General features: G+C 42.9%; 1 protein-coding gene across 1 annotated transcript in view; it reads left to right on the top strand.

The window, feature by feature from the left end:
* LOC126281531 (carbonic anhydrase-related protein 10-like) overlaps window positions 1-13,019 on the top strand; it is a 925,111-nt gene that overhangs the window by 814,322 nt on the left and 97,770 nt on the right. The window contains exon 5 of the mRNA XM_049980578.1: window positions 2,733-2,828. Coding sequence (XP_049836535.1) covers window positions 2,733-2,828 — 96 coding nt within the window. The remainder of the gene's footprint in view (window positions 1-2,732; window positions 2,829-13,019) is intronic.

The raw sequence follows: 13,019 nt of genomic DNA, 5'->3' as shown, positions 1-13,019 counted from the left end.
ATCACATTGATCACCTATTATCACGTTCACTGGTGCTAGTGTAGGTGTAAATCAGTTACGACGCGATTTAATACATGTGTATTACGGCAAATCTCCTGTCCAGCGCCGACTTGTTGCACTCAGTTCAAAAACAATTCCCTGGCAGGAGGAGGGGGGGGGGGGGGGGGGGGTAAGGCGGGGTTACCGTCTGAAATTGAAACCTGCCGTAGAGTGTGTCTGGGACTATTTGGATCTAGAGGTGTAACGTAGCAATCAACATGCCTGCAGTTTGGTAGCTCAATTTCAGGGATAGCGCAAAGTCTTGCCATGATTATAAAACTTGTATCCTAACCTTCAGTTCGTCGACGTCAGCAACTGGTCTGATGAAGACTCTGTCCTTGATATAGCATCAGAAAAAAGTCAAGGGACGTAATGTCTGAAGAACGAGGTGACCAGGGTGTTGAACCGTACCTTCCAATCTACTGATCCGGACTTTACTCCCCTCTCCAGACATTACGCCCCTTGACAAATTTTTTCTGCGGCTTTATCAAGGACAGATTCTTCGTCACACCAGTTGCTGACTTCGACGAACTGGAGGCTAGAGTACAAGCTGCTGTGGGTACTGTGACAAAGCATAGGTTACGAAACACCCAGTTGGAACTGGAATACCGCTTCGACGTTCTCCGAGCTACCAAGGGAGCACACGTTCAGGTTTACTAAGGTAGGTTGTCTTAAGAACAACTAGTAACACTAACCTATGTAACGGCACCAAATGTAGCTTATTATGCCAAAAAGTTATTCTGTAATAAATTTTTATAATCAGCACAAGATTTTGTGCTCACCCTGTATATCTAACGACCATTGAGTGGCTTGAGCTGTATAAATTAAAGAACTCTCTTCCTCGACGGCGAAGGCACAGGCAGTGTGATACGCTATACGCATGGTGCCTCATTGGAGTAATAATTTTTCGTCTAATGTGCTTATTTATTGTAGTAATTACTGTAACTCCAAAAAGTTAGACATCTGCACGTCTCAGAATCTCCTTAGCGCTACAACACTTACACAAAAGCTAATACTTCATCAGGGCGTAGTTCCAACGTCAATAAATCATCGGGTAGAAATTTACTGTTGCTGCTAACCGTTCACTGAGCGTCTGTTTGTTTAGCGTTGCACATAGCATGAACAAGATACAATGCAGATCCTACCTAAAATGGTAAACTCCTGCTGTGCATTACCGTCAATAACGGAGTTCAACAATGAATGGGTAGGTCAGTGAAGTGCGAGAAAAAATGAAACAGGAAGGGACGTTAAATAAGAGGCACTCGTAAAAGTTTTGCCAGCAGTGGAAAAATATCTCACCTCTCGTGACGAGAGGAAATTTGCGCGAATTAATAGGCGAGTTGGAAGGGCCGTTTGTCGGCGGTGATAGATAAATAGCGGTGGGTGGTGACGTGGAAAAGTCCGCGCGGCGGCGTCACTTTGATGGATGGCAGCGCTGCACCCGCTGCCCCCCCCCCCCCCCCCACCAGACCTACCCCCACCACCACCGTCTGCCGCCCTATCGGCGCGCTCCACTCACTCGACGCTCTGTTGCCGCCCCCGCATATGAACACTGCACGGCCCTCGCGAATAAGAGTCCCCAACCTTCATCCCGTCACGCCACCGTTCTCTACTGACGAATAAATCTGCCCTTCTCAACATCTCGTTAATTTCTGTCTTGTCTACAGACGTCGTTTTCAGTGGATCACGACATGTGACAGCTTAATTAAACGACTGTTTGCAGGACAGCTTTGCTTCAGAGTAACATTTAACCTATCCGCGCTTCGGTGCACGTCTGACTCGAACTTTTTGGGAGAAATGGCACAGAAACAGACCTTATACTTACATTCCTACATGCTACGCGAAAATAACATGACACACATTCATCTACATCTAGACATCAGTGGGTATCACATATTCATGTCTGTTAACCAATAAAATTTGAAACCAATTCATTTCACTCCTTCTACAACTCGTTTAGTGTGCATAGTTACTTCTCTTATCCACTAGTTTACCTGTTCAAGATAATGTAGTCATGAATGAATAGATTAAGAGAGGGCAGCACTCTGCCTACAAAATCTTGATTATGGTGATAATGACAGGATTGTTGAAGAGCACGGCATCGTAGTGATTAGCGTTCACACTAAATCATGACGAAAGTTATAAAGAAATTATGCTGAAATGAAAGTGAGACAAATTTCTTTGACGTTCACACGTGCACACACACACACACACACACACACACACACACACACACACACAAGCATGCACACGCACGCACGTGCATGCACAGTGTAGTGAAAGTTCTTCATTTGTCCGTCGTTTCAGATTTTTTACAGATTAAGTGGAGAAGGATATCACGCATGTGGCTGACTGAAAATTAAACAAAGAGAAGGACCTGCCAACGACTCTGAGAGAAAACAAGGATGCACAAAATATTAAAAACTTCGTCAGCAATCGCGATATAGTTACCTAAAAAATGTAGGTCCTAATTACAATAGCCACTGTCCAAAGAGGCCCGGAAGTAATTGAAGGAAAGTGATTCTCATCTTCTCTGATTCTCTTATTGCCCTAAAAGCGTTTCAGCAAGTGTACCGAGAGCAATGCATTTTACTTATGGACTAAGGGGCAGCAGGAAACCCAGCATTGTAACTGAATTTTGAATTGTTTTTGTGATTGTTGACGCAAAAAATAAAAATCTTTCTAAATTTCAGATTCAGCTGTACGGGTTTAACGCGGACCTGTACCACAACATGACAGACGCACAGCACAAATCGCAAGGCATTGTAGGCGTGTCCGTCATGCTGCAGGTAGGTGGCGATATAAACTACCTCTCAGCACAAAAATTCATTTTTTAACTTTATTTCGTGTATTGCACATACGAGTAATTGATGGAGGAAACTGTAAGTACACAGCTGCTCCTTCCCTTATCATGAATAAAAACCAGCTGAGTGCTATGTAAAACAAACTTTAATCTTAAGCTAATTAAATGAAATAAGACAACATGTATACTGTGAAGTTCCCCTACATAAAATTCAATGAATTAAAAGATATAGTTTTATTGTTGTGAGAAGAAGGTAGGACCAACTGTCGGTTGCTTCTTACGATGATCGCACATGATCGATCTTCCTTATGTAAAATTTGAACAAACGAGTAATGTACTCTTTGGCTCAGGGGAAGAGTACATTACACATACAGCCTTGTGCACTTAAGTAACTATATTCAAGGTAAAATCAGCTGAATTTTGATGGTAGGTTGAAAGATAATACTGTGTGTAATGCAGGAATGATCTGCTATTCTTTAAGGCTTTTCTGGAATGATGTTCTCGACCAAACTCAACTTTAAAGGTAAATGTGCGCTCTGTTTTTTTTTTTTTTTCTTTTTTGTCATCAGTCTACTGACTGGTTTGATGCGGCCCGCCACGAATTCCTTTCCTGTGCTAACCTCTTCATCTCAGAGTAACACTTGCAACCTACGTCCTCAATTATTTGCTTAGCGTCTTCCTTGCTTTGCTATCTTCCTCTACAGTTTTTGCCCTCTACAGCTCCCTCTAGTACCATGGAAGTCATTCCCTCATGTCTTTGCAGATGTCCTATCATCCTGTCCCTTCTCTTTATCAGTGTTTTCCACATATTCCTTTCCTCTCCGATTCTGCGTAGAACCTCCTCATTCATTACCTTATCAGTCCACCTAATTTTCAACATTCGTCTATAGCACCACGTCTCAAATGCTTCGATTCTCTTCTGTTCCGGTTTTCCCACAGTCCATGTTTCACTACCATACAATGCTGTACTCCACACGTACATCCTCAGAAATTTCTTCCTCAAATTAAGGCCGGTATTTGATATTAGTAGACTTCTCTTGGCCAGAAATGCCTTTTTTGCCATAGCGAGTCTGCTTTTGATGTCCTCCTTGCTCCGTCCGTCATTGGTTATTTTACTGCCTAGGTAGCAGAATTCCTTAACTTAATTGATTTCGTGACCATCAATCCTGATGTTAAGTTTCTCGCTGTTCTCATATCTACTACTTCTCATTACCTTCGTCTTTCTCCGATTTACTCTCAAACCATACAGTGTACTCATTAGACTGTTCATTCCGTTCAGCAGATCATTTAATTCTTCTTCGCTTTCACTCAGGATAGCAATGTCATCAGCGAATCGTATCATTGATATCCTTTCATCTAGTATTTTAATTCCACTTCTGAACCTTTCTTTTGTTTCCATCATTGCTTCCTCGATGTACAGATTGAAGAGTAGGGGCGAAAGGGTACAGCCTTGTCTTACACCCTTCTTAATACGAGCACTTCGTTCTTGATCGTTCACTCTTATTATTCCCTCTTGTTTGTTGTACATATTGTATATGACCCGTCTCTCCCTATAGCTTACCCCTACTTTTTTCAGAATCTCGAACAGCTTGCACCATTTTATATTGTCGAACGCTTTTTCCAGGTCGACAAATCCTATGAACGTGTCTTGATTTTTCTTTGGCCTTGCTTCCATTATTAGCCGTAACGTCAGAATTGCCTCTCTCGTGCCTTTACTTTTCCTAAAGCCAAACGTATCGTCACCTAGCACATTCTCAATTTTATTTTCCATTCTTCTGTATATTATTCTTGTAAGCAGCTTCGATGCATGAGCTGTTAAGCTGATTGTGCGATAATTCTCGCACTTGTCAGCTCTTGCCGTCTTCGGAATTGTGTGGATGATGCTTTTCCGAAAGTCAGATGGTATGTCGCCAGACCACCTATCTGCTCTCTCCTCTGCATTTAACAGTGGTATTCCCGTTGCACTCTTAATGTTACCACCGTTGCTTTTAATGTCACCAAAGGTTGTTTTGACTTTCCTGTATGCTGAGTCTGTCCTTCCGACAATCATCTCTTTTTCGATGTCTTCACATTTTTCCAGCAGCCATTTCGTCTTAGCTTCCCTGCACTTCCTATTTATTTCATTCCTCGGCGACTTGTATTTCTGTATTCCTGATTTTCCTGGAACATGTTTGTACTTCCTCCTTTCATTAATCAACGGAAATATTTCTTCTGTTACCCATGGTTTCTTCGCAGCTACCTTCTTTGTACCTATGTTTTCCTTCCCAACTTCTGTGATGCCCCTTTTTAGAGATGTCCATTCCCCTTCAACTGTGCTGCCTACTGCGCTATTCCTTATTGCTGTATCTATAGCGTTAGAGAATTTCAAACGTATCTCGTCATTCCTTAGAATTTCCGTATCCCACTTCTTTGCGTATTGATTCTTCCTGACTAATGTCTTCAACTTTTGCCTACTCTTCATCACTACTCTATTGTGATCTGAGTATATTTCTGCTCCTGGGAACGCCTTACAACCCAGTATCTCATTTCGGAATCTCTGTCTGACCATGATGTAATCTAATTGAAATCTTCCCGTATCTCCCGGCCTTTTCCAAGTATCCCTCCTCCTCTTGTGATTCTTGAACAGGGTATTCGCTATTACTAGCTGAAACTTGTTACAGAACTCAATTAGTCTCTCTCCTCTTTCATTCCTCGTCCCAAGCCCATACTCTTCTGTAACCTTTTTTCTACTCCTTCCCCTACAACTGCATTCCAGTCGCCCATGACTATTAGATTTTCGTCCCCCTTTCAATATCCTCATACACTTTCTCTATCTGTTCATCTTCAGCTTGCGATGTCGGTATGTATACCTGAACTATCGTTGTCGGTCTGCTGTCGATTCTGATTAGAACAGTCCGGTCACTGAACTGTTCACAGTAACACACCCTCTGCCCTACCTTCCTATTCATAACGAATACTACACCTGTTATACCATTTTCTGCTGCTGTTGATGTTACCCGAAACTCATCTGACCAGAAATCCTTGTCTTCCTTCCACTTCACTTCACTGACACCTACTATATCTAGATTGAGACTTTCCAATTCCCTTTTCAGATTTTCTAGTTTCCCTACCCCATTTAAGCTTCTGACATTCCACTCCCCGACTCGTAGAATATTATCCTTTCGTTGATTATTCAATCTTTTTCTCATGGTAACCTCCCCCTTGGCAGTCTGCTCCCGGAGATCCGAATGGGGGACTATTCCGGAATCTTTTGCCAATGGAGAGACCATCATGACACTTCTTCAACTACAGGCCTCATGTCCTGTGGATACACGTTACGTGTCCTTAATGCAGTGGTTTCCATTGCCTTCTGCGTACTCATGTCGTTCATCATTGCTGATTCTTCCGCCTTTAGGGGCAATTTCCTAGGACAAGAGAGTGCCCTGAACCTCTATCCGCTCCTCCACCCTCTTTGACAAGGCCGTTGGCAGAATGAGGCTGACTTCTTATGTCGGAAGTCTTCGGCCGCCAATGCTGATTATTTATCAAAATTTGGGAGTGGCAGGGATCGAACCCGGGACCGAAGACGTTTTGATTATGAGTCAAAGACGCTACCCCTAGACCATGGGTAATGGGTAATGGTTTATATTCCACTTTCATTGCTTATAGCATCAGAATCCTTTGAGTATCAGTGACTTTCTGGTAACGCCTCTCTTCATATTATAACATTAGCGAACCCGGAAACGCCTCACAATTGACAAACATGTACGGGAATTGGATGTACGTCCTAATTTGCTTCTTCCCGCTCCCTTGGTCTATATCCTCCTCCCTGTTTCTCCTCTTTCCCCCTCTCTCTTTCCGTCACCTCGTCCCCCCTCCTCATCATTTCCTTCTCCCCCGTCTCTCTGGTCATCTCTTTCTTCTCTCCCCCCTTCTTCTCTCCCCCCCCCCCCCCCCCCCCCCGCCCGCTTTGAATGTTCACTCTCAACACCTTTGGCCGGCCGGAGTGGCTTTGCGGTTCTTAACGCGACAGTCTGTAACCGCGTGACCGCTACGGTCGCAGGTTCGATTCCTGCATCGGGCATGGATGTGTGTGATGTCCTTAGTTAGGTTTAAGTTCTAGGGGATTGATGACCTCAGATTTTAAGTCCCATAGTGCTCAGACCCATTTGAACCATTTGAAATGTCCACCCCCTTCCTCCCACTCTTGCCTCCTTCCTACAGCCCTCTCTTACTGATATTGCAAAGGACACTTTGATTAGCAATTGAAAACGCTTAAAATGAGTAGCTAAATCGACTGGGCTCTTTGGTACACGGGTATGGGAGAGACCTCTACAGCTACTCGATCTATGAGGATAGTAGCTTTCGTAACAGTATTCTGAATGGTTTTATTGCACGAACGGGTAGGATTACAAAGCTTCTGACGATTCGGATTCCATAGCAGAATTCTAATCATAAAGAGATATTCCTTACACTAAAACTGACTGCGAGAAAAAGAACATAACAGTATCGTACATTTTCACAGCACAGCCCAGCACTTTTTTTCTTGCTGCCTTGTTTGACAGAAACCTGTATATTACTGTTTATCAATAAAATTTGACCTACTATTCGTCTGAATGTTTGTCCGAGTAATGAAGTAAGATTGATGTACGTGAGACAAGAACACGTCAAGACTCCAAGATGCAGTGAATACTCTGCACTTTAACATTTTGCGTGATTTTTCCTTATAAGACAACGATGAAATTCAAAAACTATACGTATGCTAGTCATTATGATAAGATAAGAACGAAATTAATCAAAGAGTGCTCAAGTGAATTGAGTTTTATCAATCTTTATCAGCGGAACATTTCCTGACTGGCTAAAATACACTGAACGTACGACTCTTAGAAGAAGGGGGATTAAGAGATACCACCAAACTATCGACGAATTTCACTTTTGTCGCCTTTTCGCAACTATTTTAAAAGGTTGTGTTCAAACGTCTCCTTAAGCATCTGACTTCTAAGTCATTTTCTGAGTCACAGTCTGCGTTCCTTAAGGGTTCCGATATAAGGAAAACTGTTTAACGGACATTGAGAATGAACTTAATACATTAGGTAACAAATCAGAGGCTGTTGGCACATCTGTGGCCTGCCAAAAGCCTTTCACTGTGTGCAACACAGCGTTCGTTTAAGTGAATTATAGTATAATGGTTTCACTGGCAGAACTGGGAATTGTTTCGAGTCTTACCTAACTAATATGACACAAAGGGAGTTGTTGTGAAATACCTTCGCGGTATGCCGTCAGTCTTCTTTTGATAGAGAATCAATTACATGTGGTGTTCCTCAAGGTTCGCTCTTGGGTCTGTTGCATTTTAGTGTGTTCATTAATCACCTCACGTCTGTTAAATTGACAGATAGGAAGATCGTTTGTTTGCAGATAATACAAATACTGCAGTAAGTAGCAAGTCAATTACAGATTTAGAGATGGCTGCTAATCAAAATTTCACTGACATTAAAAAGTGATTTAAAGCTCATTCAGCCCTGTCACGGATTGCGCGGCACCTCTCTCCGGCATGGGTGTGTTTGTTGTCCTTAGCATAAGTTAGTTTAAGTAGTGTGTAAGTCTAGGGACCGATGACCTCAGCAGTTTGGTTGCTTAGGAATTCACACACACAAAGCTAATCCACTATCATTAAACTCTGAAAAGACCCACTATATGCAGTTCAGAAACTGTAAGAGATTTCTTGCAGACATGGATAACGAAGAGGTTTACAGTGTTAAATTCTGGGATTACAACTTAATATAAATTGTGTTGGGTAGGGCATTCGAATGAATTGCTAAATCACATAAACAAGCCTCTGTCTGCAATGAGAACGATGTCAGAAGTAAGAGACATAAAAACCTTGCATATTTTGTTTACTTTCATTCTATTATATCGTATGGGATCATATTCTGAGGTCGTCAAACCAAGCGAAAGATTTTATCGTGCAAAAGCGTGTTACAAGGGTCATTTGTGGTGTAATTTCAAGAACATCGTGTATTAACGTGTTCAAGAAACTTTATATTCTAACCATTGTTTCTCAATATACGTATTACCTAACGAAATTTGTTGCAAGTAATATATCTCTCTATCCAGCCAATAGCTCAACACATAATATCAGTGCCAGGAATAAGAACAATCTACATAAAGACCTAAAATCACTTACCGTGATCCACAAAGGAGTACATTACTTAGGAATATACGTTTTCAATAAATTGACAGCAAGCATTAAATCTTGGTTTTAGATGAATCCCAGTTTAAAAAGAGTATGAAGGACTTTTTGTAAGGCAACGTCCTTTACTTTGTAGATTAATATCTTAACAGGGACTGTTAGACCATCTTAAGTAAAAAATCTCTTAGACGTCAGTTTTGAGAGCACTCGGTCGCATCAGTCAAGATTACGTATTTTGTATATGATAAATTTATTAAAAGTGCCTAACTATGTTTCATTCTGATCGTGTAATAATTCTGTAAATATTAGCAGTTCTAGTTTAGTGCAATTTATTCACCTATTTTACAATCTTCTGACGAATGATCAGGGTGGTGAGTATTATATTCAAATGTTTTATGGTGTTCATGTTATATGTTCTGACTTGTTCCACATCAACGAGAATCATATCATTTTTGGAACGAAAACAGAGTCTGATCTAATTTTATGTGTATTTTGTATTTCCAATTCCAATTAATTTTATGACCTTACCTCAATAATAAGAAACATATCGCTTAGAAAGGCATACAAATTTACACAGCTTATGTGCGTGAATTCCACTACTAAAATACATAATAAAATGTTGTAGTTAAGAACGACATGCTACATTTGGGCAATGATTGTATGTATAACTAACACGGAAAGATTGGAGCGTTCGTTCAAGTCCAAACGATAGGAACGGTGGATACGTGACAACTTATTCCAGCATTCTCCCAGGGGCATTCCGATGATATTTATTATGTTGAGCAATACTTCTCTCTGGAGGAATTGGAATGAGAAGACGTAAAAGTACGGTAATTGAGAGCACGCTTAATTCTAAGACTGGAAGGACCCTCACCAAACAGTTTTTCTCGTGTCATATTTGAATCATTTATATTTATTTTATTAATTGCTTATACCTATAGAATTATAGATTAATATGCCTTGAATAAAGTGTGTTTTGTTGTTGAGATTATCGGTATTAAGTTCAACTCCTAAAACTATTTCGCTCCTTCTAGCAGATGTAAATTAGTTTGTTGGAGGGTGTATGATGCCATTGGTATTAGACGTGTAAGTAAGATGCACAAGTATATTTCAGTAAGACAATGTATGCCTTAAAGTGGACTGCCTTCCAAGCTTAAGCCGAACAGAAGTCGCGGAGACTGGACAAACAATAAATGCCCAATTCAGTTGGGTAAAGGAAGTCACAGTGACTTGAACCCTTTCATTTCATTATGTTCCACCCCATATATGTAAAATTAGACTGTGTGTGTGTGTGTGTGTGTGTGTGTGTGTGTGTGTGTGTGTCCTTGAATAGCTTAGGATCTCCTGGTAAAATTTCGACAAACCGTGATACACATATGACTCACTGTCTTGTAAAATAATTTGCACGACGCAGTCGAACATATGCGATCGTCACAGTATTCTGATGCGATCACGTATGTAGTTGATCTGTCTGCATCCAAAGTAAATCGATTATTCATGTGTGAGAATCTGCTACTAAATATGTGCGTTGCGTGTATCTGAGATACGACGTGGGCACCAGCCAGATATTCACCTATTTGGATGTGAGAAACAGCCTAAGAACTACATTCAGTCCTGCTGGTTCGCCAGCTCTCGTCATTAATTCGCGAGGTGGTTTCAGACCAGACCATGCTCACCTACCCGAATCCCACCTTTATGGACACATCCTGCACTTTTTTTGGTTGCTGGGCTCATTTTATACGCTTTGAGGTGGGACTGGCGACGGGAAGGAGTGGAACGTCACACGTAATCCTGGATCACTGTAACCAGTTTCAGCACAATTTGTTGTTGGGAAAATAGTATAGGCCTAGAAATACATCTAGCATCCCAGAGGATAAAGTGAGAAGATGCTGCTGTGTGCTCACAATACATGAACGTAAGAGAAGGTTAAAACAAAGCCTAGTGCCATAATAAAGGTTTTACAGCCAAATTCCTGTGAAATTTATTACTGGCTAAAGCAGGCTCCAAAGCTCATTCACTTTGACACAGATGCTTCTTCACCTATGGCCACGTCATAAATTTGGGGAGTCAGCACATACGTGAAGCTCCTACATGAAATTGAGTCTTCTTGTAGGAACGTCACGTAAATTGTAACTTCCTTCATGTTCTGGTGCAGATATCGATGGGCTATTGAACATGACTTGCCTATAAAACCCGGTGAGCGTTTGATTGTAACAAACGAGACTGTTGCTATTAATGAGCAGGCTGTTGCTGTCTTTCAGTAATGAACCAATCATGAACGCTTTAGTACACATATATATTACTGTCTGCGGAAAAATACTGTGGGCGTAAGACACCAGTAAAACGTCTAATTCTGAGGGAGAGTTGAGTGGAAAATTAGTCAACTAGCAGGATCACTCCTGAATTACTGGAGCAACCTCCACCAAATCTGTAACGTATATATTTTACACTCCTGGAAATGGAAAAAAGAACACATTGACACCGGTGTGTCACACCCGCCATACCTGCTCCGGACACTGCGAGAGGGCTGTACAAGCAATGATCACACGCACGGCACAGCGGACACACCAGGAACCGCGGTGTTGGCCGTCGAATGGCGCCAGCTGCGCAGCATTTGTGCACCGCCGCCGTCAGTGTCAGCCAGTTGGCCGTGGCATACGGAGCTCCATCGCATTCTTTAACACTGGTAGCATGCCGCGACAGCGTGGACGTGAACCGTATGTGCAGTTGACGGACTTTGAGCGAGGGCGTATAGTGGACATGCGGGAGGCCGGGTGGACGTACCGCCGAATTGCTCAACACGTGGGGCGTCTCCACAGTACATCCATGTTGTCGCCAGTGGTCGGCGGAAGGTGCGCGTACCCGTCGACCTGAGACCGGACCCCAGCGACGCACGGATGCACGCCAAGACTGTAGGATCCTACGCAGTGCCGTAGGGGATCGCACCACCACTTCCCAGCAAATAATGACACTGTTGCTGCTGGGGTATCGGCGAGGACCATTCGCAACCGTCTCCATGAAGCTGGGCTACGGTCCCGGACACCGTTAGGCCGTCTTCCGCTCACGCCCCAACATCGTGCAGCCCGCCTCCAGTGGTGTCGCGACAGGCGTTAATGGAGGGACGAATGGTGACGTGTCGTCTTCAGCGATGAGAGTCGCTTCTGCCTTGGTGCCAAAGATGGTCGTATGCGTGTTTGGCGCCGTGCAGGTGAGCGCCACAATCATGACTGCATACGACCGAGGCACACAGGGCCAACACCCGGCATCATGGTGTGGGGAGCGATCTCCTACACTGGCCGTACACCTCTGGTAATCGTCGAGGGGACACTGAATAGTGCACGGTACATCCAAACCGTCATCGAACCCATCCTTCTACCATTCCTAGACCGGCAAGGGAACTTGCTGTTCCAACAGGACAATGCACGTCCGCATGTGTCCCGTGCCACGCAACGTGCTCTAGAAGGTGTAAGTCAACTACCCTGGCCAGCAAGATCTCCGGATCTGTCCACCATTGAGCATGTTTGGGACTGGATTAAGCGTCGTCACACACGGTCTGCACGTCCAGCACGAATGCTGGTCCAACTGAGGCGCCAGGTGGAAATGGCATGGCAAGCCGTTCCACAGGACTACATCCAGCATCTCTACGATCGTCTCCATGGGAGAATAGCAGGCTGCATTGCTGCGAAAGGTGGATATACACTGTACTAGTGCCGACATTGTGCATGCTCTGTTGCCTGTGTCTATGTGCCTATGGCTCTGTCAGTGTGATCATGTGATGTATCTGACCCCAGGAATGTGTCAATAAAGTTTCCCCTTCCTGGGACAACGAATTCACGGTGTTCTTATTTCGATTTCCATAAGTGTATGTTAAACTGATATTTAAAAAAATGCATCAGAGGTTTTATATTGCATTTATAGTTAACATTATAAGTAAATGAATGAAATTTGTTTTCGCCGCATAGCCAGATTTAATTACTTCTCCCTTTGTAATTAATTTTTAGGATAAAT

The sequence above is a fragment of the Schistocerca gregaria genome, chromosome 7 (genome assembly GCF_023897955.1).
Source record: "Schistocerca gregaria isolate iqSchGreg1 chromosome 7, iqSchGreg1.2, whole genome shotgun sequence".
Classification (NCBI taxonomy): Eukaryota; Metazoa; Arthropoda; class Insecta; order Orthoptera; family Acrididae; genus Schistocerca; species Schistocerca gregaria.
Note: the sequence above shows the minus strand (reverse complement) of the source record. Positions and strands in the feature narration are given on the sequence as shown.